This window comes from Cataglyphis hispanica, chromosome 4, assembly GCF_021464435.1.
Source record: "Cataglyphis hispanica isolate Lineage 1 chromosome 4, ULB_Chis1_1.0, whole genome shotgun sequence".
Taxonomy (NCBI): domain Eukaryota; kingdom Metazoa; phylum Arthropoda; class Insecta; order Hymenoptera; family Formicidae; genus Cataglyphis; species Cataglyphis hispanica.
This window is the reverse complement of record NC_065957.1, coordinates 11,895,147-11,921,046: the sequence shown is the minus strand read 5'-3', so window position 1 is coordinate 11,921,046 and position 25,900 is coordinate 11,895,147. Positions and strand designations below refer to the sequence as shown.

At 37.6% G+C, this 25,900-nt stretch overlaps 3 protein-coding genes across 5 annotated transcripts; 2 read left to right on the top strand and 1 right to left on the bottom strand.

Annotated features, from left to right (window-relative positions):
- Positions 1–2,299: 2,299 nt before the first annotated feature.
- Positions 2,300–3,720, bottom strand: LOC126848708 (uncharacterized). Its single transcript, XM_050589798.1, has 2 exons — positions 3,335–3,720; positions 2,300–2,985 (listed from the first exon to the last, which is right to left on the bottom strand). The coding sequence occupies exons 1-2, from the start codon at positions 3,476–3,478 to the stop codon at positions 2,791–2,793; spliced, it is 339 nt and encodes a 112-aa protein (XP_050445755.1). The 5' UTR covers positions 3,479–3,720; the 3' UTR covers positions 2,300–2,790.
- An 871-nt stretch (positions 3,721–4,591) lies between these two features.
- Positions 4,592–18,861, top strand: LOC126848694 (ubiquitin carboxyl-terminal hydrolase 34). Of its 2 annotated transcripts, none has more exons than XM_050589773.1 (11): positions 4,592–5,231; positions 5,938–6,034; positions 6,422–6,767; positions 6,857–7,154; positions 7,266–8,009; positions 8,066–14,856; positions 14,952–15,142; positions 15,396–15,573; positions 15,692–15,858; positions 15,956–16,626; positions 16,693–18,861. In XM_050589773.1, exons 1-11 carry the CDS (start codon positions 5,189–5,191, stop codon positions 17,520–17,522), a joined length of 10,356 nt encoding a protein of 3,451 aa, XP_050445730.1. In that variant the 5' UTR covers positions 4,592–5,188; the 3' UTR covers positions 17,523–18,861. The 2 variants fall into 2 exon arrangements, with proteins under 2 accessions (XP_050445730.1, XP_050445731.1); XM_050589774.1 differs by having other exon boundaries at positions 15,396–15,603.
- A 2,368-nt stretch (positions 18,862–21,229) lies between these two features.
- On the top strand, positions 21,230–25,566 carry LOC126848700 (transmembrane protein 245). Of its 2 annotated transcripts, XM_050589787.1 has the most exons (9): positions 21,230–21,995; positions 22,098–22,614; positions 22,693–23,087; positions 23,155–23,319; positions 23,385–23,583; positions 23,717–23,901; positions 23,976–24,076; positions 24,320–24,622; positions 24,713–25,566. In XM_050589787.1, the coding sequence occupies exons 1-9, from the start codon at positions 21,480–21,482 to the stop codon at positions 24,894–24,896; spliced, it is 2,565 nt and encodes an 854-aa protein (XP_050445744.1). In that variant the 5' UTR covers positions 21,230–21,479; the 3' UTR covers positions 24,897–25,566. The 2 variants fall into 2 exon arrangements, with proteins under 2 accessions (XP_050445744.1, XP_050445743.1); XM_050589786.1 differs by having other exon boundaries at positions 21,231–21,995; positions 22,098–23,087.
- Positions 25,567–25,900: the final 334 nt, after the last annotated feature.

Below are 25,900 nucleotides of genomic sequence, written 5' to 3'. Positions count from 1 at the left end.
AAAATGATAAGAATGAAAGGAAATATTATTTAGTTTATATTCTTTTTATTCAGAATTATATATTATTATTTATAATAGTTACAATCTCGAGTAATTCAATTATGAAATTTGTTAAAATTTTTTATTGTACAAAATTAAGTATGAAATTAAATTATTTGCCTTTATATTTATATCATATAAATTCTAGTCTATAAATTTAATTAAAAAGTTTTAATTATTTGTTAAAAATTGAATTAAAAATTGAAAATTATACCAAAAAAGTATATTTAAAAAAGAATATGAAATGATATAATACACACAAAAGTCATTTGTCATGTTATTTATCAATTTTAGTTTATAATGCAATAATATTTTAATATCAAATTGTAACAATTCACAAATATAATTTTGACAATCCAAATTATCATTTAAAAAGATAAATCAATTTCTTTCAATATGATATACAAATATTCAGATTATTGTGCTTTGCACTTATGTATCAAGATAAATAGTCATAAATGCATCCTCATCTCTGAAAACAGTTAATCTCCTTATAAATCATACAACGTTACATGTGAAATAGTACATATTATAAGCACAAGGCGAATTTTTATCGCCAAACAGTAAGTAATTGTTTCTCATAACATTTAACTGTGTCAGTGAGTATCATTAAGAAATAAATCTTATCTTAACAAGAAACAATGTTCATATATATATTGCATTAATTGTATTGCTCCTGGATTTTTATTTATATAAGTGCCCTGTAAATGTATTAAAAGAGAGAGATAGAATAAGAAAAATTAATTTTGCATAAATTGTATACTTAAAATCTGATATACATATTTATTACATTGTGGCTTACAAACAAAGATGGACAGATTAAAATCTGTGTAAAACTGATGCAAAACCTAATTTTTTTCGATATAATATATAAATATTCAGATTATTGTACTTTGCACTTATTTGTATTAAAGAATAATATAAGACTGTTTTTTATCGATTACACAACATAATGCACCATTAATGACACGCACATATATATATATATATATATATATATATATATATATATATATATATATATATATATATAATATACAATATTTCTTCTATCACTTGTTTTGTGTGTCACATAGCAAGTAACAGAAAATTACATAATATAAATCAATGACTTAAAATATACGCATTATAAGTTAATTTTCATATTTTAATTTTATGCTCTAATGTTCTACAACTATAAGAAATTTCTACATTATACAGTATATAGTATCGCCGCGATATATATATATATATATATATATATATATATATATATATATATATTGATTAATTTTTGTACACCACAATAGAATCGATGCATTGAACATATAATAGTATCATTAAAAAAAATGAAAGAATATTATAAAATATTTTCTAAAGAAAGTATATTTTTTGTAAGATTTATAAAATATAAAATAATATATATGTATATATGACTTTTAGGACTACTTTGATCAAACTTTGATTATCTTAATCGTTAATTAATTTAATTGCACGATGACCAACATCAAAATTTCTAACAATATAATTATAAAAGTTTCACAATTGACATTTTGTGAAATTTTGCTATTGGTTATTTCGTAAGTTAATCAATGATTAAATTAATCGTTATTTGGCTAAAGTGGCTCTAAGAAATGTACTGGCTATTGAGTATCTAGAGTAGCAAAGAAAGATTACATGCATAAATCATAAATATACCAAGTACACCATAAATAATCCAAGTATAAGTAAAGAAACATATTATCTAATTAAAAAAATTTATATAATATTTTGAAAATAAAGATCTGAAGCGCACAATTGCAAACAAAATTTTAATTAATTTAGTAAATTTAATACGATTTGATACTTCCAATGTTTTATATTTTTAATTTATTGTTATACATCATTATAATTAAAATTTTATTTAATTGTAAATTGCATATTTATAGTTTACTCCTCTTGCTTGCTTTTTTTAATAGACAATGTTTGTATAAATAATGTTTCTATCCTTTGTTACTTTATACAGAATTGAGTTTCACATCTAGTTCTCCCTTATCATGGGAATATTTTTTTTTTTTTTTCATTAAGAAGTAAAAGCTGAATATTGTTTTTTTATTGAATATGTCTTAATTATTATTTTTTCGTGTTCGTAAGAAATATCGAATGCAAAATCTGTACAAAACTACTTCAGCTACTCTCTCTCTCTGAAATCCAATACATCTCTAACATTAATATACATATATTCAATTATCTCAATATTATTGCGCTCGCCCAGAATATATTTCGCGTTTGAAGTATCACTTTCTTACAAATTAGTTTGCCCATTATTGACCATAGATTAGCGAGAAAAAATTCAATGTGTGACCTTACACTGAAATTGTTTCTTACTTAAATTGCTGCTCTGTTTATACAATAGAAGGACTATATAAAGGAGCATACTTTTGTGCGTGTCTCTCATTGAAGATTTCTCGATATTTGTGAAATCTCATTCCATCACAAGACAGAAATGGACATTGATGTTCAACAATTTTCAAACCTTTTTAATACTCATAAAAGAATACTCACTGCTACAACTCAGATTTCACTGCTGAAGTAAGTATACAAGATATTAAATTATATAGGAAAATGTAATTTGACATTAATTTTTATCTCACCATGTGTGTCCTTTTCTTTACACATTTCAATCACTGAGTTATTAGCATAAATGAGAAATGAGAAATTATACAGGAATATCATTTAATCTTGGCGAATGGCGCATTGAGCGAAAGGGAGTACTATTTTCCATTGCGCATGTCAACAAGGAGGTGGGCTAGATGCCGGAGCTGTATCTAAGGTTGTCGTAGAAGAGGATGCTACTGTGGTCGCTTTATTATCAGGATCTAATCTCTGTCTGGTAAACATGATCTGTTCCATTAATTCGTGATGCGCCTCTAATCGTTCGATGCAATGTAAACATGCAGTCTTTGGCAGCGGGTCATTCATGTTTACCTGCAAAATATGCACATAGAAGAAATTGCTTTATTTCATCGCACTTGCTTGAATATCAAATCATTTAAATGAAGAATGAACCAATGATATAATGATTTGTAAACATGGAAAAAATGATGTGATGCATTTTTAGAAAACATGACAATCGATGCCCTCTCTCCCTTTTTCAAAAATATGTAAAATATGTTCCGCAAGAAAGTGGAATAGGTATGTCAAGGAAGAATAAAGACCCTTATCCGACAAAAGTATGCAAGAAGTTACGTTTTCTTTTAGGAATCTCCATCGCTTCCGTAGGTCGGAGAAGCGAGAGATGGAAATCGATGGAACGGATGGGTGCGAATGAAATTACCGTGATCGGCAGGTAAGTGTTTATCTTCTCGGCGAGCTTCATCCTTTCGCCCTCTTCCCCATAGATGTGGATCACGAAGCGATTCATCTTGCTGCAAAGTCTGCATATGAACCCCGTGATTACGGCCTTGTCCGTGCTACCCATCTCTGCTGCCCCAGGCCTCTGCCCTGCAGCCTGCGCGCACCCACGCACCAGCACACGCACAGCGCTCGCGTCTGTCGTCAGGTACCGATTGACAGAGCGACTTCACGCGCGATCGCTCGTGCTACGAGAAAACGAGCGTTTATCCGAGAAAGAAATGTATCGCGCTTTCCACTCCTCGAAATTTCCCCCAGAGTTTGTTTATCGCAGACTCCGTCGCAGACACACCGAGCGCGCTCCGAGCGATGTCCAAGTTCAGGACCGTAAACGCGTCGCTCGCCGCCCAGCAACACAAAGAGATTGCCGTTATATTTTATTATTATTATTATTATTATTGCTGTCGCTATTATTATTGTCCTCCCAGTGACGCTGTATAGTATTCTTGAATTTACCGGGGTTTGCTCTAATATTCCACAATCCAGACGTACTATTACGGTGTGAAAGAAACGGAAGTGGAACGCGTCTGGCGAAGCGAAATGTATGCAGCCCTGACGACCGCGACTGAAAGTTGATCCGAAAGCAGCTCGAGAAAAAGAGATGCGAAGAAATCAGCTGTCGCGGGCATCTGTCAAGCGCAACGTCTAATATAGGAACGTGAATCTTTCTCTCGTTTATCGTTTTTTCGGGTCATCGTCTGTCTCGACGATGTATATATTTAAATATAAACACGTCAAAAGCGCGAAGAGGATAACAAGAATTTACGTTCCTTTTTTTTCCTCAAAATAGTAAACTATATATACATCACAAGAATTAAGAGATAAAATCCGTTGTTCCACAAGTCTACCGTTGTTTTTTTTTGGCTAAATATGTTCGATTTTTTGCTCGATATACTTGGATCTACCGAAAAACGAGATTATAATTAATATAAAGGGACAAAAATAAAAGCGCGTAAACCATAGAATATGTGTAATTCTTTCGAGTTGTAAGCCGAAAATATTCAGAAGAAGCATATTATATACAGTCTTACATCTAAAAATTTTTGAGAGGACATTGCAGTGGCTTATTATATGAAGTCTATAAAGAAATTCCAACAATATATTTAGCAATTCCAATATAGTACATGTAATTTACAATTTACATTAATTCATACAGATAATATACCACATTTTTTCGAAGTCACGCATTTCATCTTTACGCATGGAAGAACAATAGAACTATTATAAGAATTGACAAGAGCGATAACCGCATTTATTATTCGATTTCGTGTCGTTCTTGCGATTCTGAAAGCAATTCGATTTCACAATGAAATCACGATCGCTTCCGGGAAAGTGCAAACGAATTTTTAAATCGCGACGCGCACCGCGATTCAACATGGCGGCGATCAGCTGTGTTCTGTCACAATGATGTTCGCCTCAACTGGGTTAATTAGCCTAATCGGTGCGGCGTGCGCTATCCGTTACGACTAATCATCCCGTCGATTGGATCTCGAATTTGACGTATCGTGTGTGCGACGATCGTTCGTCGGTATCTTTTCTTTTCTCCCTCCACGCTCACTGACCGTGAATACGAGGCGTCTGAAGTGAGCGGCGAGTGGACGCGCAGTCTTGCCGCACAAAAGCAATATGGTGGTGATCGTCGGGGACAGTCGAGTGAATACGGGGAATGTTTAATAATATTGTCACCGTTGTGGCGAGACGTGCATCGGTGACGAGCGCGAGTGATGAACTTGACGTGACCGAGAGCCTCTCGCTAGGCTGAAAGGACCTGGGCACCATGTGCGATGTATGCGTCGACTTTCACGATCTTCTACTTTCCTGTAAGTGTTAATATTGTGTATATACAGTGTAGCGCGTTTCCGTTCTCGATTCTTAACCTATTGTCGCGCTCATTTTCGCCGAGATTTACGAATCCCCGTGAGTAGATCGCAAGAGAAATATCGTCGTCGAAAATATATCGCTGACATCTAAAGCAAAAAATGCGATAATGCACGAAATCTTTCTTGCAGGCGAAATACGAAGCGCGGAATAGCGTCTTATAACCTTAACCCCCGTTGTCCGTTTGACGAGCAGAAACATCGAATATCTCGCGCGATTCTTAAGCACACATTTTATATAAACATTTTTGTATTTATTGTTATCATTGTGATTTCTCATCGTAATCTTTGGATCAGATTTGCATTCTTTTTTAAAATCAGCGAATTTCGAATGTACAAGTGTTATAATTTTCTCAACGACACGTTTTTCAAATATTTTCTACCGAAGCTCGTACTCCATTCGATAACTTTGAGTTTTTATTGTTGAAATCGTTCACATATTGCAGCTAATTACTTTCAATATATTCGAAAAAAACATAATATTTTTAATAATGTAAAAACATATTCGTGATTTTGGGAAACTGTAAATTTGTATCATAGGAAATAAAAGATTTTATGCATTAAAAAATAAAATTTCTTATATAAATATGATACTCTTTTAATTTACAGTAATTAAATTTCGTATTTTTATAATGTTTTATTTTTTCAGATGACGAACGTTCGTCGAAGGAACAAGATGCATTGGCGACGTTATGCATAACAGACGTCGACACAACATTGCATTATGTTAATCAGTGGGTGCAAAGGTACATTAATTCATTCAATCTTTTGTCGTCTCTTAATTTTTTTTTACAAAAACAGAATTGAAATCACTATGAAAATGCTATCAAATGAAAATCACTATGACTGTACAATACAAATGAAATTTTTATTTTACGAAGTTACTTTCTGCATAGTTACTTTCTATGTGTAGAAATATATTGAAATTTAATTTGTTATGCAAATGAATTACAAATAATTATTGAAATTTATTTAGTGATTTAACAATTAATTATTATAATGTTTTTATATAAATATTATATATTTTTGGCAAATTATTATAGTGAGTACTTTTAATAATAAAAGGTATTATTTTGTAATGAAATATATATATTTAATTACAAAATCTTATTACATTATGATCTTTTTTCCAGACAATGTATGTGCTGTTATCGCGAGATTAAAAATTTTGATCGATTTATAAGGCTAACTCAGAGTATTGTACTTTGTACATTACAACAGTTACAAGTTATACAGCAAAATGAAGATGTTGCTAAGGAGACTGTTGAAGAAGGAAAAGAGGAGGAAGAGAAAAATAGTAAACGAAAGTCCAGCGACAACACAGAGCATGCACAAGTGGAAGCTCAGACGAAACAGATATGGTCACAGCAGGATAGGGAAAGATTATTTCATCTTCTCTCGAAAATTTTTTTATTAAATTTTCCTCTTTATATCGCTATGAAGCATGGCGGTGTAATCAATCCTTTAGCTCCTGTCAAGGTAAGACTCTTGTGCTTGTGATTTATATCGCACGTTTGTAGATTGTGTTGTTGATTATATATAATGTTGAATCATTTTATAACCGGCAGGACGAAGGTGGCTATTGCGAACCGCATGATCCCGAAGTACCGGCGCCTTTGATCCGTGCTGTATCTATATTTTGCCATCAAGGAGGCTTTAATTTGATGTCCGCTTGTTTTGATATGGAAAGCACACTGCCTGTTAGTCTTGCGCATTCTATGGTTGCAGTTATTTGTAATCTCAAACTTTGGTTAAATTACGGTAGCGTCATCCAACTATTTATACCATTACGCAGTCGTGTTATGAAGTATATGTGTCGTTTAGGAGACAAGGAATTGCGTACTCCTGCTGTTAGAACAATGGCAGGTATGTTTATGAAATTAAATGAAATACAAACTAACAAACGTTCGCATTCGCGCGTAAATACACAAACCTATTTCTATTTAAAGCGCAATAATTTTTCATGCATTTTTTTAGATTTTATGTGGAGCGCGGTGAAAGATCCAATAGACGCCGTATTACCGAGCTTTGATCGCGATGGACTCGACTTGGCATTTAAATATTTTACTAGTACAACTCTGACTATGAGGCTGGCTGGTGTAGCTCAGATAAACGCTCATATCACCGCTTCTAATGAGCTCTGCAATAGCGAGACCGTTGCCGAAGTCGAACAAGTGGGACACGCACTTGCCGCTTGGTTAACTGAGAACAACATCATAGCTCATATATTCGGACCAAACTTACACGTAGAGGTTATTAAGCAGAGTCACATTATATTAAGTTTTTTAGCTATGGAAGGTAGAATTACATCTTCAGACATGGACACTATGTGGCAAGCCGCACAATTGAAGCATTGCGGCCGACCGGTTTATGACCTATTGGCACCTTTGGTTAAACATCTGGCTCCTACTCCCGTACTTCATCTATACTCTTTATTAGGCAAATTAGAACCTAAGGATCACACAGAACAAAGTCTGTTCTTAGCGTCTGCTTTGATCAAATTTATCTGGACATCCGGTCGTTCGGCTTATCCTAGGGGTTTTGTAATGAAAAACCGAGAGATTTTGAGGAGTACTAGTGGAGTCGGCGGAAGTAGCAGCAGCGATCCGAGCGGTATGGACGGTAGTAGTCCAGAAGACGATGAGGAAGAGCCTAGTCCGACATTGTCCGATGGACCGTCGCCCAGAAAACAAGCAAGGGCCGACAGTAGCGACGGTGAAGGTACGTTTTTAGATTAAAGGTTTAATATTGTTTATGCATTTATTATATATTTGTAGGACATTATAAAGGAAAGAATCTGACGACTACCACCATTGAATCGAGTCTCAATGAAATCGAAGACCTGAATTCTGATAAATTTGATTGTAATAGAGAATTGCCTAAGGATTCATCAACGAGTGCTATTCGCGAGGAGCTAAAGAACAAGCAGAGTGGATCCGATGCCGAAGCGGACACGGAGAAGTCTAATACGGAGGAAATGTTTGTACAGGAGAAGAAAAAACGAAAGATTCTGCGCAAGCGAAAGAGACCGCAGAAGCGTTCTTTGAACGCCGTTGAGAAAACTCTGGAAGATATTGTTGGTCAAGACGACAATGTGAAGTCGAAGGATTTGCTTGTAGATGCGAAAAACAGAACGGAAGATGTATTGAATAGTAGTCTAGATGTGGGTGCTTTAACTACATTAGATGAACCGAAGAGCGTTGACGCGTTGGATCGCGTTAAGCAACAGGCAATAGCTTTGGATCCAAACGACCAGCAAGTTCCAACAACAGCGGCGCTATTAAGACGCGCCAATAAGAATAAATACATGTCTATAGTGGGATACAATGTGGATCGAGCGGCTGACTCGGCGGATAGTTCGCATGACGAGGACGATAGCGATGTAGCGGGTGTGCTTGCTGCCGCGGACGGTCCTGGTGCGGTGATATCTGAGCTTGCTGGATTAGTGCATGCTACCGGTCCTACGTTCCTACCTTCGGGTTTGGATGAGATGCTTTCCGACGAAGAAGGCTCGTATAGTAGCAGAATATCGAACAAGAGTGAAAAGAATATGGCCGATTTCGACGGCGAAGAGAGCGGTTGTGAGGAAGAATTGGCCCAATTGGCGGCGCGTCACTTAACCGCTATTCAAATGCAAGCTTATCATCCTCATCATTCGCACTCAACCATAACAATTAGAAGATCGGTCTGTCAACCGCCGCAAGTGCGAGCCGCTCGACAAACGGCCACCAGACTGAGCTCGCAATTTAATTTGGATACGGTTTGTAAACCAGGTAACACATTGTTGTGGGACCTTCTTCAGGATGATAAGATTGGTCAGCTAGGCGAAGGACTGGCCTTGGAGGCGGAGAAAGCGCTGTGCAATCTTTTGTGTTTTAATGTTGATCGCTTAATTCCGATGAAATTCATAGAAGGTTGCTTAGAAAATTTGGCAACTAATCGTTCTGTGGTCGTATCTCTCAGATTGTTGCCAAAATTGCTGGCAAGCTTCCAGCAGTTTGGAGCGATGGACGCGCATACCATTACGACCTGGGCCGATCGTGAGCGCGGCATGATGAAACATTTCTTTAATAATTTAAAGACATACACTAGCACGGGACCGAAGAGTAATTTGTATTCTCATCAAACGGAAATACAAGTCAGACTACAATTTCTATCGTCAATCTTCTCGCCTTTAGGTTCGCCCGATTGCTTTCGCTTGAGTTTGGAACAAGTGGATATATTGTGGCAATGCTTGTCGCAGGATCCGATATGCGCGGATGAACTCTTTAGCTGGTTGCTCAGTCAAGCAAAATCTACGGAACAGCATGCCTTAGGAATGGACACACTGAAGCATCTGTGTATGCGCAAATTACCTAGCTTACCACCAGAAACTATCAGCATGACGGGCCTAAGTCTGTTTCAGCAGTTGTGTAATTTGGCGCGTTTGGCCGCGGCGCACTTGGATAGACCATTGAGAGATGTGGACTCAGTGGGTATGGATTTTTTGTGGCGAATCGCTTTGAAGGCGAAAAGTACTGACGTCAGTATGGCAGCTATACAGTATCTCAACGGCTATTATATGTCGCGACAACTAACGCAGGAAGCGGAATTTGTTTCGCAGTGCATGACGCATCTCGCGGCGGCTAGCGCTGATCTCGAGAGCAACGAGGAGGCTAGTTTGCGTTGCATACAGCGCGCTCTGCTCTTGCTAAGGACGCATTTAGAAGCTTTTCGAAAACGCTACGCCTATCATTTACGTCGCTGGATACTCGAAGGCAGAGGCGTTGCCAGCCAATGCTATGTAGCCATGAACACGTCCGAGAAGGGCCAACAATTGAGAATTTTTGTGCAACCTGCTGGTATACCAGAGAAAACGAATTTTACTCTTCTTAACACCGATTACGTAGCGGATTTACGAGCTGAAGTAGCTAAATGGTGGGACGACACGCAGAATATTCAAGAAAAGTCCGCAGCCTCCGCAAATGCAACTTCGAATAGCGGATCGGTTTTAGGATCGTTACTCACCGATGGTCCTATCAGAATGATCACCCAGGGACAAGAATTAACTATCGATTTTGACGAAAAGACTTTGCAAGAGATGGGTTTTAAGGATGGTCAATTGGTATTTATTTCACCTGGTGCCAGTAGAAGTAACGGTGGTGGCGGCGGTCGATGCAGCAAACGGGATATGGATTCGCCCTCATTGTTACCGCCCCCTCCTAGAGAATCGTTACCGACCTTACTGTTACTCCGACCGCAGTACTTTGAACAGCTGTTTACGCTTATGAGAACACTCAGCGCCATGAGAACAACCGTGAAAGGTGGACAAGAGATACCTCATACGAAAGCCCAAGTACTCTCGAGAAGGGTTTGGGACACGCTCACTTTGTTACCAACAAGCCCGACTTTATTGCGAGGTTTTCAAAAACTTGGTGAGACGTCTCTTCAGGAGTTACTCGATCCGGCGAGTCCGCAAAAGTTGATGTATTCTCTTTATATAGTCGAGTCTTTGAGTCGACGAGGTACGACGAATCAACCATCATCGAGCAACTCTACCGTTTCATCGACGGCTGCATCGGCGCATCAAGGTGGCGGAGATGCGGACGACAATCAGGATGATCAGGAGAAAGACATAACTTGGTCCACCCGGTTTGTGCAACACGGTGGACTCCGACATCTTTTCGATATCTTTATGTCAGGCTGTTTGGAACAGGGAGACGGCAGTGAATGGCAACAGGATTGCCTGGCTAGTTTGTTGAAGCAACTTTGTCATCTCGGCGTCGTAAGAGAGGAAAAGAAACGCAACAAAGCAGACAAGCCGCTATTGGTGCCCAAGCTGAGCGAGGCAATGCTGAGAATGATGAATGTCGACACAATGATGCCAAGAATAACGAGCATTTTAAATGATGCCTCGTTACCGCTCGATCCGAATCATTACAAAACCGGACTTTTTGGTCGATCTCAAGTGATACATTACACCATGGCGCTGTTGGTTTGTTGGGTGCACAGCGACCCGGCAGTACGACAATATTTGTTCTCATCGTCCGAGCCATTCGGAAAAACATGGCTACGCAGATTGATACTAGAGGATCCCGAGCCGGCGGTGAGACGCGAGGTATGCACGGCTTTGTACAAACTATGTTTAGGTAGCACCGGTGCGGAAGACGACAACTCAGAACAGATGCCAGGATTGATAGTACCCATGTTGAATACTCTGCTAGAGCATCTTGTAATCGCCGAAGCTATGCAACCTTCTCATCGCAAACCGGATTTACCGTTACATTTGCACTCAGTCCTGGACGAAGGAAAAGAGCCTTATGGACCAGCCTGTAAAGACTACTTTTGGTTGGTATGCCGTCTGGTGGATTCTTTACCGGACGAAGCGATTCGAGAGAGTACGGCAGATGAGACCTCTGGCACGACTATTGATCTCGAGGCACTGGCCATCCGTGTAATCGACTCCGTGCTTAATCGGGAACACTTGGAGACTCGACATAACACGGTGGAAGATGACGCTTTGGTTGGATTGATTAATCTTACGTGCAACATTATGACACATAACCCTCCCTGCAAGCAGGGAAAAATCGGTCAGAATCTGTTGGATCAAGTATTTGATTTTCTGTTTGCCTTGCCGAATCCGCGGAGTAAGCATGTGCCTAAGTGTAAGAGCCAAGCGTCCAGATCAGCCGCTTTCGATCTTCTAGTCGAACTGGTGAAATCGACGCCTGATAATTATAGGATGTTGCATGAGAAGTTACTCGCTCAGCACCGTCCCGGACCGCATTCTCCGTATCCATGGGATTACTGGCCTCACGAGGACGGGCGTTCCGATTGCGGTTACGTAGGCTTGACAAATCTTGGTGCGACATGTTATATGGCCAGTTGCATGCAACATCTGTACATGATGCCGCAAGCGCGCGTCTCTATACTGGGCGCCGATTGCAGTCGTGCTAATAAGCATCAGCTGACTTTACGAGAATTGCAGAGAATGTTTGCATACCTGTTGGAATCTGAGAGAAAAGCGTATAATCCGAGAAGCTTCTGTCGCGTGTACACGATGAACCACGAGCCACTGAATACCGGCGAGCAGAAAGACATGGCCGAATTTTTCATTGATCTTGTTTCCAAGTTAGAGGAGATGACGTCCGACCTGAAAAACTTAGTTAAGACGCTGTTCTGCGGCGTAATATCCAACAATGTCGTTTCGCTCGATTGTGAGCATGTTAGTAGGACCTTGGAGGAATTCTATACCGTCCGTTGCCAAGTGGCAGATATGAGAAATCTTTATGAAAGTTTGGACGAGGTCACGGTCAAGGATACGTTGGAGGGTGATAATATGTACACGTGCTCGCAGTGTGGGAAGAAAGCGCGCGCGGAAAAACGTGCATGTTTTAAAAAATTGCCGCATATATTGTGTTTTAACACGATGCGCTACACCTTTAACATGGGTACTATGTTGAAAGAAAAAGTGAACACGCATTTCAGTTTTCCTCTTAGACTGGATATGTCTGGTTACGTCGAGAAAAAGCTCATGCCGCAGCATTATAAGGACGAGAAGAAAGCCGTGTTACTCCAGAAGAGAAAATCCGAGAATGATGGACATACGAGACCATTGCTGGACGAGGAAGACATACAGGAGGAAGAAATGGAGCATTATCAATATGATTTAATTGGCGTGACTGTTCATACAGGAACGGCGGATGGCGGACATTATTACAGTTTCATCAGGGATCGTACGTCTCCCAACAAGGACAAGTGGTTCTTGTTCAATGATGCTGAAGTCAAGCCGTTTGATCCGAATCAGATCGCGGCCGAATGCTTCGGCGGCGAAATGACCAGCAAGACATACGATTCGGTGACGGACAAATTCATGGACTTTAGCTTCGAGAAGACGAACTCAGCGTATATGTTATTCTACGAATGGTGCGCCGATCCCGGTGAGCAAACGAAGGAAGAGGAAGCTACCGTATCGAGTCCTATTGCCGATAATAATGCCGATAATAATACTGGGCGATCGTCATCCTCGCTAGTACGCAATAACATGAACAAACTGCCACCATTAGAGCTTAACAAGGAGCTCGAAGACTGGATCTGGCAGGACAATATGCACTTTTTACAGGATAAGAATATATTCGAGCACACATACTTTGGATTTATGTGGCAGATATGCGGCTACATACCGCAAACGCTGCTCTCCGTGCAGCCGGATATTACGGAGATGTCCGCGGAACTGTCGACGTCCTTTTTTATGGAAACATTCATACACGCCAAGGAGAAGCCGACGATGGTGCAATGGGTGGAACTGCTGACCAAGCAATTCAACGGCTCGCCGGGCGCGTGCGCGAGATTTCTCGAACGGATGGCCGGCGACTCGTGGTGGCCTATTCAGATTCTAGTCAAATGTCCTAATCAGATGGTCAGACAGATGTTTCAACGGCTATGCATCCACGTAATTCAACGATTGCGAGCTACTCAGGTGCCTCTGTATCTTCTCTGTGACGAGGAGAACGACGTCAATACAGTAGGCACGCGATCCTGTGTTACGCGATTTGTTAGAATGTTATTATCGCTTATGGAACATGCCAAGCAGCATCTTAAGCATCTCACCGAATACTTCAGTTTCTTGTACGAGTTCAGCAAGATGGGTGATGATGAGGCTGTTTTTCTCATCAGGGTGCAAGCCATCTCCACGATGGTAAACTTTTATCTTGGACATAAGACGCACGAGTTTGTTGACGCGGTTAGCGAGGAGGAAGAAGAAGAGGAGATTGTGACCGTGCCTTCGGAAAAACTCCGACCTGCGTCGTTGGATAAGATGATTATGTTGATTGCGTATTTGGTGGAGCGCAGTAGAGGACAGGATCATAGATTGGCCTTATCGCCGGCAGATCTGAGCGCCGTTGCAGGTGGCAAAGGCTTTCCCTTTTTGTATCAACAGACACGAGATCTCATCAATCTCGCTCAAACCAGAAACTTGATTCAATCGTTATGCCGTTGGAATGACAGACTGGCGATACACGTCGTTACTATGATATTCCAGGCAATAATGAAGCACACTGACGTGTGTCAACCTTTCTTCAAGTTATTGACGCTTCTGACGGAAAGTTCAGGATTAAGCGGACTGCCTTGCATGACCCAACTGATCTTAGGTAGGGTCTGGGAAGCGGCGAGAGTCGCTCCTCATGGTGCGCTCGAATGGTTGGCTCACGCGGTGACGAGGAGCAAATTAGCGCACGCCTGGGTGCTGCAAGGACTTGACACGTGGCTGCAGCACTTCCTTCTGGAACACTCCAATCAGAGGGTCCGTTCAGCCGCCGCTTTTCTGTTGGTATCGTTGGTCCCATCTACGCACTTTAGACAGGGTTATCGAACCGTTCATCGACTCAATCTAAATTGCAACTCGTCCAGAGAGCTTCAGCTATCACCGGAAGCTACTCTAATATTGCATCAGATATATACGGCGCTCTTAAGATTATTGCAACCCGCGCGCCATTACATCGACATACAAACTCATGGTACAATGAAACTCACTGCCTACTTTGCATTGCTCACATACTGCGTAGTCTCCAAAACCGAAAAATTAATGGTAAGTAAATTCTAACAGTTTTTTATAGAACAAGAGAGATTTATATAAATTAATATAATCTTAATATAAATAAATCTGATTTGTTTCAATTACAGTTCGGACAATATCTTAACGACTTGTGGACGCTTTTCCATCCGAAGCTTTCGGAACCGAGTATCCCGGTGCATCATAATAAGCAAGCGGTACTTTTGTTTTGGTATCATGTCTGCTCCGATTGCCCAGAGAATGTCGCTATGATACTCCACAATCCACATATAACTAAGAATATTGCATTTAATTACATATTGTGAGTATTACATGCATTTTTTTCTGCTCTTTAAGCCCTGCATTTGTTTTCATATTATATAGCAGTTTTTTTTTATATAAAAAGTTGAAAAATTTATATGAAAGAGTGATGTATAAATGTATGCGATATGGGACATTAGTCAGCCTATATATTATTCCGAAGATTAATCAAATGCAAAAAATTTATATCATTTAACACATAAAAATTTATAATTTTTTTTATATTTATATAATTTGCATCTTATTCATTGTAGAGCTGATCACGAAGATCAGGATGTCGTGCTATTTAACAGAGTTATGTTACCTGCATATTACGGCCTCTTGCGGCTTTGCTGCCAGCAGTCGCGCACTTTTACAAGACAATTGGCTGCACATCAGAATATTCAATGGGCATTCAAAAACATCACTCCTCATCCGACTCAGTATTCAACCGTAAGCTTTTCGAGAATCGCCTTATTAAATGTAGATATTGTTATAATTTGGATAAATTTTTACCCAACTTATTATTTGAATAACATTTTATTCGTGGTTTTTCTTTTTTTGCAAACAGGCGGTGGATGAATTATTTAAATTGATGCAATTGTTAGTCGCGAGACATCCTGATCAAACGGAACAAGAAGAGGCGGAGATCGCATCATTTAGAAGAGGCACGCTATCCTCTTATCTACAAGGGCTCGATGGTCGTTCGTGCTGGGCAACTCTCATCTCTGCTTTTCGGTATCATTATGACGATAATTGTATTTTAATATACGAGAAACATATGTACGATATATTTAGATATTGAGATTATATTACTATTTAATTTTTCTTTCAGAATTCTTATTGAATCGGACGACGATCGTTTGTACGTAGTTTACAACGGTGGTTTAAGTATGGCTCTCGAAGCGTTTCACATGCTACATATAATGTATCACGAGGCAACGGCTTGCCACGTTGCCGGTGATCTGGCAGAACTGATCGCCATTATTGTCGAGCTTGTGCGATGCGTTCGTACCGCGAGAGATGGACCGGATGCTAGAAATATTCTCGCCAATTGCAAAGAATGGCCCGATATACTCCGCAAGCTGGCAACATTACTAAACACGTACAATCCGCCGGATATGAGAAACCTGGCTATAGATCTTTTAAAAGAGCTCGTAATGCTTGTTCCTGCCGAAGCAATACTGATTCTAGCACCATTACTCTCGCACTGCCATGCAGCTCTTCAGGAATCCCATGCCGCAGTTCCGCCTGGACCGTATCTTCCGCGAAGATCTACTCCTCCCGGGAAGATGCCTAGCAGACCCGCTAGACCGATGGTACAAATGGCAGTGCCTCATTCTCAGCTGGAGGCGTCGAAAGGAGTGGATCCGGAGTACGATAGCGCCCTGCTTGAATTTTACTTACCTTATCATGAACTAATAGATGTCATGTGCAGATTGGCGATAAATAATGATTGTATGACGGATGCGTTAGTGAATTTGAGCGCTATGCTTGGATTCGAAGGTGAATGATGGTGCGAATTAAGCGACGCAAGAATAGAGTAAATTCTAATTTATCTTATGTTTGCAGGTGTACCTTTGCACTTGGCTCTATTTCCTAGATTATGGTTGGATGTGCATGCCGCTACACATATAGACAGAAAGCATATAACGTCTCTTCTATGTTCTTCCTATACGGTAGATTATGTAGACGCTGTGCTACTGGACGAAAGATCGTCGTTAGGAGTGCCGGCGATACATGCTTTTCTTAAGACTTTCTTTCCAAAATTGGCCAGTCACGTGTTGACCGAGCAAACGTGCTTGCTCATCGATAATCTGGTCAGCTCGCTAACGGCAATGGTGGATGCGGTGGACGTTGAAGCGTCAGCGCATAGGTTAACCGGAGACTTGCGTGCCCTGGCTCTCGTTTACAGTAGTAGTACAAGACTGAAACCATCCTCCAGCCTGCTGCCGGCTTTAGAGACGCTGTTGTCGCGAACACGGATTATTACAGTAAAAGAGAACCGTTCATCGTCAGAAGTGGAGTCGCCTTCCAAACGGCGTAGATTGTGCGGCGATAGTGAACCGGTCGACAAAGAACTGTGCGCGCCGATCAACGATATCGACATGGAGAACAATATTTCCGAGGCGGATATAGACAAGGCGGATACGGTGAACGATACGATGTCTTCCGATTCCGGGGATGATAAGGCCGCCACTGCCAGGCACAAATCGGGCAATGTTCAAGCGGAGACTATCGCCACCAGCGGTACTGTCTCGCCGCCGCGTCTGGTTACCACCGCCAACAGTTGTACAAATCAGTTACGCTGCTCGTTGACTAATGTCTCATGGCTCGAGATGCTGGAGAAGACTATTGTCGATCTTCAAACAATCGTGCAAGTGCAAAGCAAGAATAATTAAAATAATTACGCGCAGATGCTAAAAGCAGTACTGTTTTACAGGATACATAACGATCGGTTTTACGACTTGTAAATGTGTGTGACTCTTTGCGCAGATAGAGTTTACGGTGTGTTTGCGCTCCTTTGAAATCGGATATAACTTAATTCATAATATGTATCGTACATATGTATCGAGTTTGACTGCGATTTACTTTCCAAATATAGGAGAATAAGATATTTTCGTTATTTTGGTGACTTAAGTTACGTTAAGTTCAAATATATAAAATCGAAAGATCGAATCGCCATCGTATACATCTGAATTCTGTATAATCTTCATCAGAACGCGTTCGTTAGTGCTGTGAGATAGATTATTTGTCTCTTGGAAAAGACTTGATACGAGCACTTTAACGTGCAATATAATGTACACCATCCAGTATTCAGAAAACGCAATTAAATATGAGAGATGTTATAAATTTTAAAAAGCATTTCTCTAAATCTCGCTATTTCAGATAACTTTATTGACAAATTAATTCGATAATTTTGCGCTATGCTTATGTATGAAAGGAATTACAGGGTTTTAAGAAATTGTTAAAGTAAACAGATAAGACAGTGTATTTGATCATTAGCGCAGAAATTTTTTTATGCTCTCATATGTGTTTCTTTTGTTCATTTTTGACACATGAAATTTTGGAAAATATTGATTTAAAAAAAGACATTAAAATAAAAGTAAGGCTTTCATTTTAGACATTTTTTTTTCTGCAGCTATTATATTCTACTAATTTATCACATGTATCAAATCTCTTATCATTATGTCAATAATATTCGTTCATTAATTTCAGATAAAAAATTCATTAAATTTTCATTTTTCAATTTCCCAAGCCAACTATTTTGTTTTCAAGAAACATAAGAAGATATTAGATGCATTAATTATTTATTCCTACTTACACGCAATATCTATTGTACATTGAACATTAGAAAAGAGAGGTAAAAGAGAGAATTCATTAATATGAATGGCTAATTATAATTTGATACAGTATATATACCACATGAAGAAATCTTAATCTATTTGGAGCGTTATAAATTCAAGTTTTTAGTGAATTATAATATAAGATTTAATAATGAAGTTTGTTAATGTATTTATTTATTTTCAGCGATTATGTGAACTCCGACGGATCGAATGCAAACTATTTTTTTTTTCTTTTTTTTTTTCATTTAGCGCTGCTTAATTATGCTTTTTTTATTCAATAATCGTTTTACTTTTGTTGCAAAACTATAATTTTTTTACAGTCACCGGCTATTAAATCTACAGAGACATCTCACATCACGAATGAATAAAACCAGTCGTGAAATATTTTCAACAAGCTGAGCATTCGAGCCAACATATTTATTCCTGATTGAAGATTAGCTGGAGTCACTTTTTCAACACATGACGTTTTCATAATCGTCGAGCTTGCCAGATAATGGTACTAAGATAGCATTACGTCTAATTAAAAATTATGCTGTTCCTCATTGCAGTTACATTGCATCGGATTAGAATGTATGATGAAAGTGTATAGTATGAGAGGAAGAAGTTTATATAATTTCTTGCTTTTGACATCGCCTGTAATGCAATATAACTGCAGTGACGCATCAGGAACCTTGAAGATAAAGCTCATAGAGAAGATGCGCGTGTACAGATATGCTGGTCGACTGTTTAACAGAAAACTTTTTCCGCATTAATACTAACGCTCTCATTCTCTAGATGTCCCGTAAGCGATTCTATATATGTATATGTTGCCGAATCCGAAGAAACGGACATGTTCGATAGACTCGCGCACGACGAACGATAAACAAGTGTCCGCTTGATGCAGTGTATATTATCTTAAATGTGTCGCTACACTTGATGTACTTGTAATGAAAATGAAAAGAACGGAAGAAATATCGGCTCTCTCTCTCTCTCTCTCTCTCTCTCTCTCTCTCTCTCTTTATGTCTCTCTTTTTTTCTCCAAAAATTCGTTCTCGTAAGATAATAAATCTAAGCATGTCATTTATGAACTCGTATATTATGAACTTTAATTGGCGTGATATATATCTAGGCGTTATATATATCTAGATATATAATAAAAAAATATGATTTATTCTTTTTTAATCACGCATTTCCTCGTACGCGCGTGTTTCTTGTGTTTAAAATAAAACAGATATACTTAAAAGAGAGGTAGGAAATGATAAATAATATATACTGTGGAAAGTGAATCTAAAATGAGAATCGCAATTAAAGTCGATGATCTTTAATTGTGATTAGATTTTGACGAATTATATATTTAATTCTTTGTAAAATAAAGAGTCGATATAAAATAATTAATATTGACTTTAATTAATATGCGTTATTACATCGACGCTAAGTATTAGTGTGCAGGATTTCACAGTTCTGAGCAAATATTTGCTTAATAAAAACTCTTTTTAGGGTGAATATATATAAAATATTAATATATTAATTATTAATATTTTATATGTACGTACACAGCGTGCATATACGATCCATCTAAAACAGCGGTTTTGAATCCCGCAGCCGAAAAATTATTTACACATCAATGACATGCCACGCGTATGTGTATACATTATACATTATATATATAATTTTAATGAAAAGAAACGATATAGGAAGAAGAGCATTTATATATACACAAGTATTACAAAAATTTCAACATTAAAACGCAATGATAGGATATTGGCGCTCTCGTTGACTTTTCATGCTCTTGAAATATCGCCAACAATTTATGACGATGTACGTTTGAAAATAAAAGGCACTCGGCGATGAAATAAAAAAAAGTTTGTCAAGACTGTGTGCTAAAATGTGTGTGTTAAACGCATATTGCAATTCTTTTTACTTTTTTTCGATCATTTTATCCATTTCAGCCATATATCGTGAAACCATTCCGTCAGGGTTTGTATATCTATGGCGTGTGTCCACATTATTTTCATTTATCTATTTATTATCATTAAGATGTATAGTTTTTCGAGCGATATAATATAATAAAAAGTCTCTTCATTTTAAAAGGAAACATTATATTCTGCTATACATCCCGTCCGAAATGTAAGATTAGCATTTTTAAAACAGAGTTTTATCCATTTTTAACGATAAAACGATAAAAAAAATTATTTTATAAAAAAACAAAATTTAATTTAAAATTTTCTTTACATACTAGCTTTATCTTTCGTAAAATCTATTTTTGGAAATTGGCGAATAAGTTTCCTTTGAACAAAAAGAAACGACTTTAGAAACTCTTTTTTATAAAAAATAATGATTGAACACACTATGAGAAGAAAACAACACATTTCAAAGATGATGTTACGTAAATAAATAAGTCAAAATGACATCAAAATAGAGAGAGAGACACGATGATTTTATATCAATAAATAAAAAAAAATATTTGAAAGAGATATTTCGCGTGTCTTGATACCTGTAGCGTTCACTAATATAAACTTACTATCGACAATTTTCGGTATCATTATATTTTATAACTAGTGACAGCAAATAAAATGACAGCCAATAAAATGTTATTTTATTTATATATGTAGAATAAAATGACATGCACATTTTTCCAAATTAATTAATATAATACAAAATTATTTTTACTCACGGCAAAATTTTACAAACTAATATATAAATTTCTTATTTCAATAACAAATAAAGAGAACGTTAAAAAAATAGAAATTTTTTCTTTTCTTCTGAATTTGGGATTTCCATGAAATTGAATTCCTTCTTTTCGTTCCATCTTTTCTCGCAATCTTCTTTGGCCTACTTTTACGTGTATGTGTATGCGTGCCGCAAGCCGCATCGTGAGTACCGTCAATCAGCTGATGTCTCGTACTTTTTTCACTGAAAAACATTTCTCTGTCATTATTCGTATTTGCGACGACGCATCGAAAATGACGTAAATAACTTGGAAATAAGTCAAGCATAGATTGTGTTTATAAACGCGCATGATTAGCTATAAATATGGATAACGTTCGCTCGTCGGTGGATAACCTCTTCAACATGCTGTCTGGTTTGAGCGCAGGTCACGAGAAAGCTTTGAAACAGGGAATCTACAATGCCGTCGCGCTCTTCCTTTTATGTCTGGTCTCAGCAGCCGGCTATGGTCTTTACATTATATTAAGTCCCTTTGTCAAACCCTTAATTTGGGCTCTGCTATGCGGTTCCGTCCTATTCCCGTTCAAGTACTCGTTGACCACGATGGTACAATCCTGGTTCGCTCAGGTAGAAGCATCTCGGTCCCCACTGATTGTCAACGTGAGCCTGCTGCCCATACACATATTCGATAATATTTCTGAGAATCTGGGCTCCTTTTTATGGATACGTATCAAATATATTGTCGGGGCATTATCACTGGCGTTAGCGCCCATAGGTATATATCATTATACTCCTAACATTATGACATGTCTCATGCGAAGGATGTTTCAAGTGTTCACCACCGTCTCTGGATTCTTCATCCCAACATGCAATATTTTTATGGTATAAATTATGTTAATTTTCTCTTATCTTGTAGATATGTATGCTGTTATTCAACTTGACAGAAATAGTTTTTTGAATAATCAATTGGATTTTGTCTTACAGGTCTCTACAATACTTGTTGGATATCTGACAATACTATACATTTATTGGACGCCATCGAACTCTAGCCGTTTTCGTTACACGTCTTTTGTGATGTGGTTCATCATTACCATGTATCTCTCGAGTATGGCAGGCACTTATCGAGTCTTGGTTTTTGCCACTCTACAAATTCTATGCGCGATCGGATTTATTTACGAAGTGTTATCGATTATGGAAAATCAAGAGCTGAACGGTAGACACTTGACCTTCTCGGAGGCAGCACGATTCGCTTTAACGAATAATTTATTACCAAGTCCGCAGGAAAACATATCAGCTTCATCGGAGAGCGATAAAACACAGACGAACGATCAGATTTTAGAGGAAGAGAGTACTATGGATACGTCGCTTTGTTCTGAAGAAGACGTGAAGATGCCAATGTCGAGAGTCAATAGAATGCTCGGCGCGTTCAAATTCGACGTAAAGTCAATGTCCTTGGATGCGGATGCTGGCCTCTCGTCTGCGCATAAACCGCGACCTGCGTGTAATGTACATTCTGAAACAACATTACGTGAGCGTTATTTGCTCAGCAAAATAAAGGCTGAATTACGAATGTCTTTAGATATGCAAGATGATGAAGTCGATACTGACAAATATATGTATGGAGCGCTATACGCGTGCGTTGGTATGCTTCTTTGGAAGCACAGATGGATCTCGTATATCCTGGTGATCCCATTGGTGTATTATATCGTCAAACAGTTAGGTCGTTATTTTGGTTTTTGGGAAATCATACGCAGACAATATGATTCGACAATACAAACAATCAAATCATGGTGCCTGGAACGACATCAAGCTCTCATACCCTCCAATATCAGAGGTCTCTATAAAGTAAGCATTATCGTGGATGAAAAACTGAGGAATGTTCTGAAGGAATCTGTTAACGCGGTAGCGACTGCCTCTGTGATACTTGGATTGATCGTTTTCACCACTTGTGCATCTATTTTTATAACGATACAGGTACAATAAATACTTGTAATCTCATTGATCTATACGATCGCTTCTGTATCGTTAGTTCTGTCTATAGGTTTATATGGAAGGTTTGCATCTTGTTCAAGTAACGGGTGAAATATTGAATTCCTCCTTGATGAACAATCCTGATATTGATTGGGTTCCAGAGAAATGGGAAGAATCTGTTAATAGTGTTTTAGATAATGCTTATACTTATGGACGAAGCGCTATATCAGAAGGAGTAAGAAATTTACTTTTTTTGCTTTTCTTCTTTGCATATGCTACAGGTTCACATCCTTTATTTAGATACGAAGTCTCGTGAAAGATCTAGAACCGTCCAAAGCGGAGCAAATGGAGAAGAAAGTCTTGGAGCTTTGGGATCGTCTCTACCAAGCATGGATGATGTCGAATGTGGATGAAAATTTTGTGGGTCCTACTGTAGACACTACGTCTGCGTATTTTGCTTGGGAGAATTTCAAGGAAAGCTTCGGGAAAATGCCTCTCCGTGAGTGATTCTATATTTAAAAATTTATGAAATTTACAATGATTCATTTTAGATTTTTTATTTATTTATCATATAGAATCACTTTTTGTCATATCAAAATGAAATGCTTATATGAAATTTCTTTCTCTTCCAGATTTCTTCAATATGGCAAGCCTACAGAATTTTGCCAAGGAAAATATTGGTATTTTAATGTCAGTGCTTGATTCTATTTGGAGCATTGTCAAGGGTAATATGTCTGTGATACTGACAATATTCACAGAACTATTCTACATCGTACTTATGAGTGGATCAGCTGTATTTAATTTTATACTTAGCACAGTATGCATAACATATTTTATGAAGATTTGATATAAAATGAAAAGATACGAGGTATAAGAATTTTTTTATTTTAGGTGGTTTTCTTTACGACTCTATTTTATTTACTCAGTTCCAGTGGTAAAACTTATAAACCCATTGAATTGACAACAATGTTCAGTCCCATTAGTTGTCACAGGTAAGTACATCGATATTTTGAATTTAATGCCTTTTATTTGTATGCATATGTACATGTGTGCAAGAACTTTAAATTTTATACAAAAATATTTATCTTTATTTCTAACAAGCACAACCCATGAAGGGTAAGTTAATCTTCGTATAGTAGCTGGAGTCAATATTTATTTAAATAATATGATTATATTTGAAAAGTCGATTATTTTTCGGGCGATGAAAATAGCAAGACAATGTTGATTTTCTCCAGATTCGCCATCGCGTTACAAGAGGCGGTAATCGGGGTGTTCGCAGCGACTTTCAAGCTGGCTTCCTTCTTCGGTATGTGGACGTGGTTCATACACAACTTATTCCAAGTGAAGATTGTTTACTTACCATCGGCCCTCGCGACTATGCTGGGTGCAGTTCCTTTCTTAGACGCGTACTTTGCCTGTATTCCGGCCACGATAGAACTCTGGTTCACCCGCGGATCGATGCTCGCTATTCTTTTCTTTCTTTTCCATTTTCTCCCCTGTAACATAGTAGTGACAGAATTCTATAAAGAGATTAAAGGGTAAGATCGCTTTATAATATATAAGATTTAATAAGTTTCCAGTCACATATAATACACAATATTTTTGCATATACATTTTGTTGATTTTAGTGGCGGGCATCCTTATCTGACAGGCCTCTCGATAGCAGGTGGAATTTTCTGTTTAGGCGTAGAAGGGGCAATTTTTGGTCCTTTGCTTCTATGTTGTATTATGGTTGTCATCAATTTAAGTCGACGTTATCTACATTCGCCCGAAGATGAAGTTACACTTCCAGCGTATTCCAGTACACCGTGATACGAGGCAAAATAACAGTATGCTTTTATTCTAACAATTTACTTTGTTTAATAACGTTGCGATTATGGGCTTGAATCCCTAGCTTTTATTAAGAACTATAAGATCAAAAATTTTATATTAACATTTTATGAAAGTTACCGTGTACAATAGCTCGACTAAACGTGCAACGCGCACACAAACGTGTAAAAGCTGAATTCAGACCAATCACAAACAATTATCGACGAATATCAGTGAACGTGAAGAGAAGTTAATTATTTAATATTTTATCTCTTTTTATATAAAATATTTTTTTATGAAGTTTTTGTGTATATAATTATTTATAAATTAATTTTTTATGTATATAAAAAAAAACATAATACTTCTTCGCTGATGCTCGTGATCATTTACATTCTCACTAGATTGGTCCAAATTCTGCTCAAATTCATACGTGCTTTACATATATATACTTTTATGTGATAAGAAAACGAAGAGAAATCTCGGCTTACGCTTATTAGCCTTAGAATTATACCTATATACATATAATAAAAACAAATTATTTTTAATATAATCATTATTTTTTATTTTTGAAATTTGGTTTGAAATGACATAAGTTTGCATAGTCTTCCATTATCTCTGATTATAAATTTGGTACATATATATATATATATATATATGTATATATATATATATATATATATATATATATATATATATATATATATGCATATAGTTCTGTAGCAATTACATATATATGATAATTTTATTTGTGTATTACATATATATGATAATTTTATTTATGTATTACATTATATATATATATATATATATATATATATATATATATATGTTTTGTTTTTAATATATCGATTATTTTATATGCAAACAAAAATAAATGTTGAAATGTACTGACTTCAGGACTTAACATATTATGCATATTTTTCATGTCAGATGTGTAAACAAAGATATGTGTTTATGGTAATAAATTTTCTCAACGTTTAATGCGTGTTATTATACGCTAAATTATA

Coding starts and splice junctions, on each gene's coding strand:
- LOC126848708 (XM_050589798.1), bottom strand. CDS start 3,478: ATGGGTAGCACGGACAAGGCCGTAATCACGGGGTTCATATGCAGACTT. Junction 2,986..3,334: donor ACACTTACCTGCCGATCACG/GTAATTTCATTC, acceptor CATATTTTGCAG/GTAAACATGAATGACCCGCT.
- LOC126848694 (XM_050589774.1), top strand. CDS start 5,189: ATGTGCGATGTATGCGTCGACTTTCACGATCTTCTACTTTCCT. Junction 15,143..15,395: donor ATTGCATTTAATTACATATT/GTGAGTATTACA, acceptor TATTCATTGTAG/AGCTGATCACGAAGATCAGG. Junction 15,859..15,955: donor ACTCTCATCTCTGCTTTTCG/GTATCATTATGA, acceptor TTTTTCTTTCAG/AATTCTTATTGAATCGGACG.
- LOC126848700 (XM_050589786.1), top strand. CDS start 21,480: ATGGATAACGTTCGCTCGTCGGTGGATAACCTCTTCAACATGCTGTCT. Junction 23,584..23,716: donor CTTCGGGAAAATGCCTCTCC/GTGAGTGATTCT, acceptor TTTCTCTTCCAG/ATTTCTTCAATATGGCAAGC. Junction 24,623..24,712: donor TTCTATAAAGAGATTAAAGG/GTAAGATCGCTT, acceptor TGTTGATTTTAG/TGGCGGGCATCCTTATCTGA.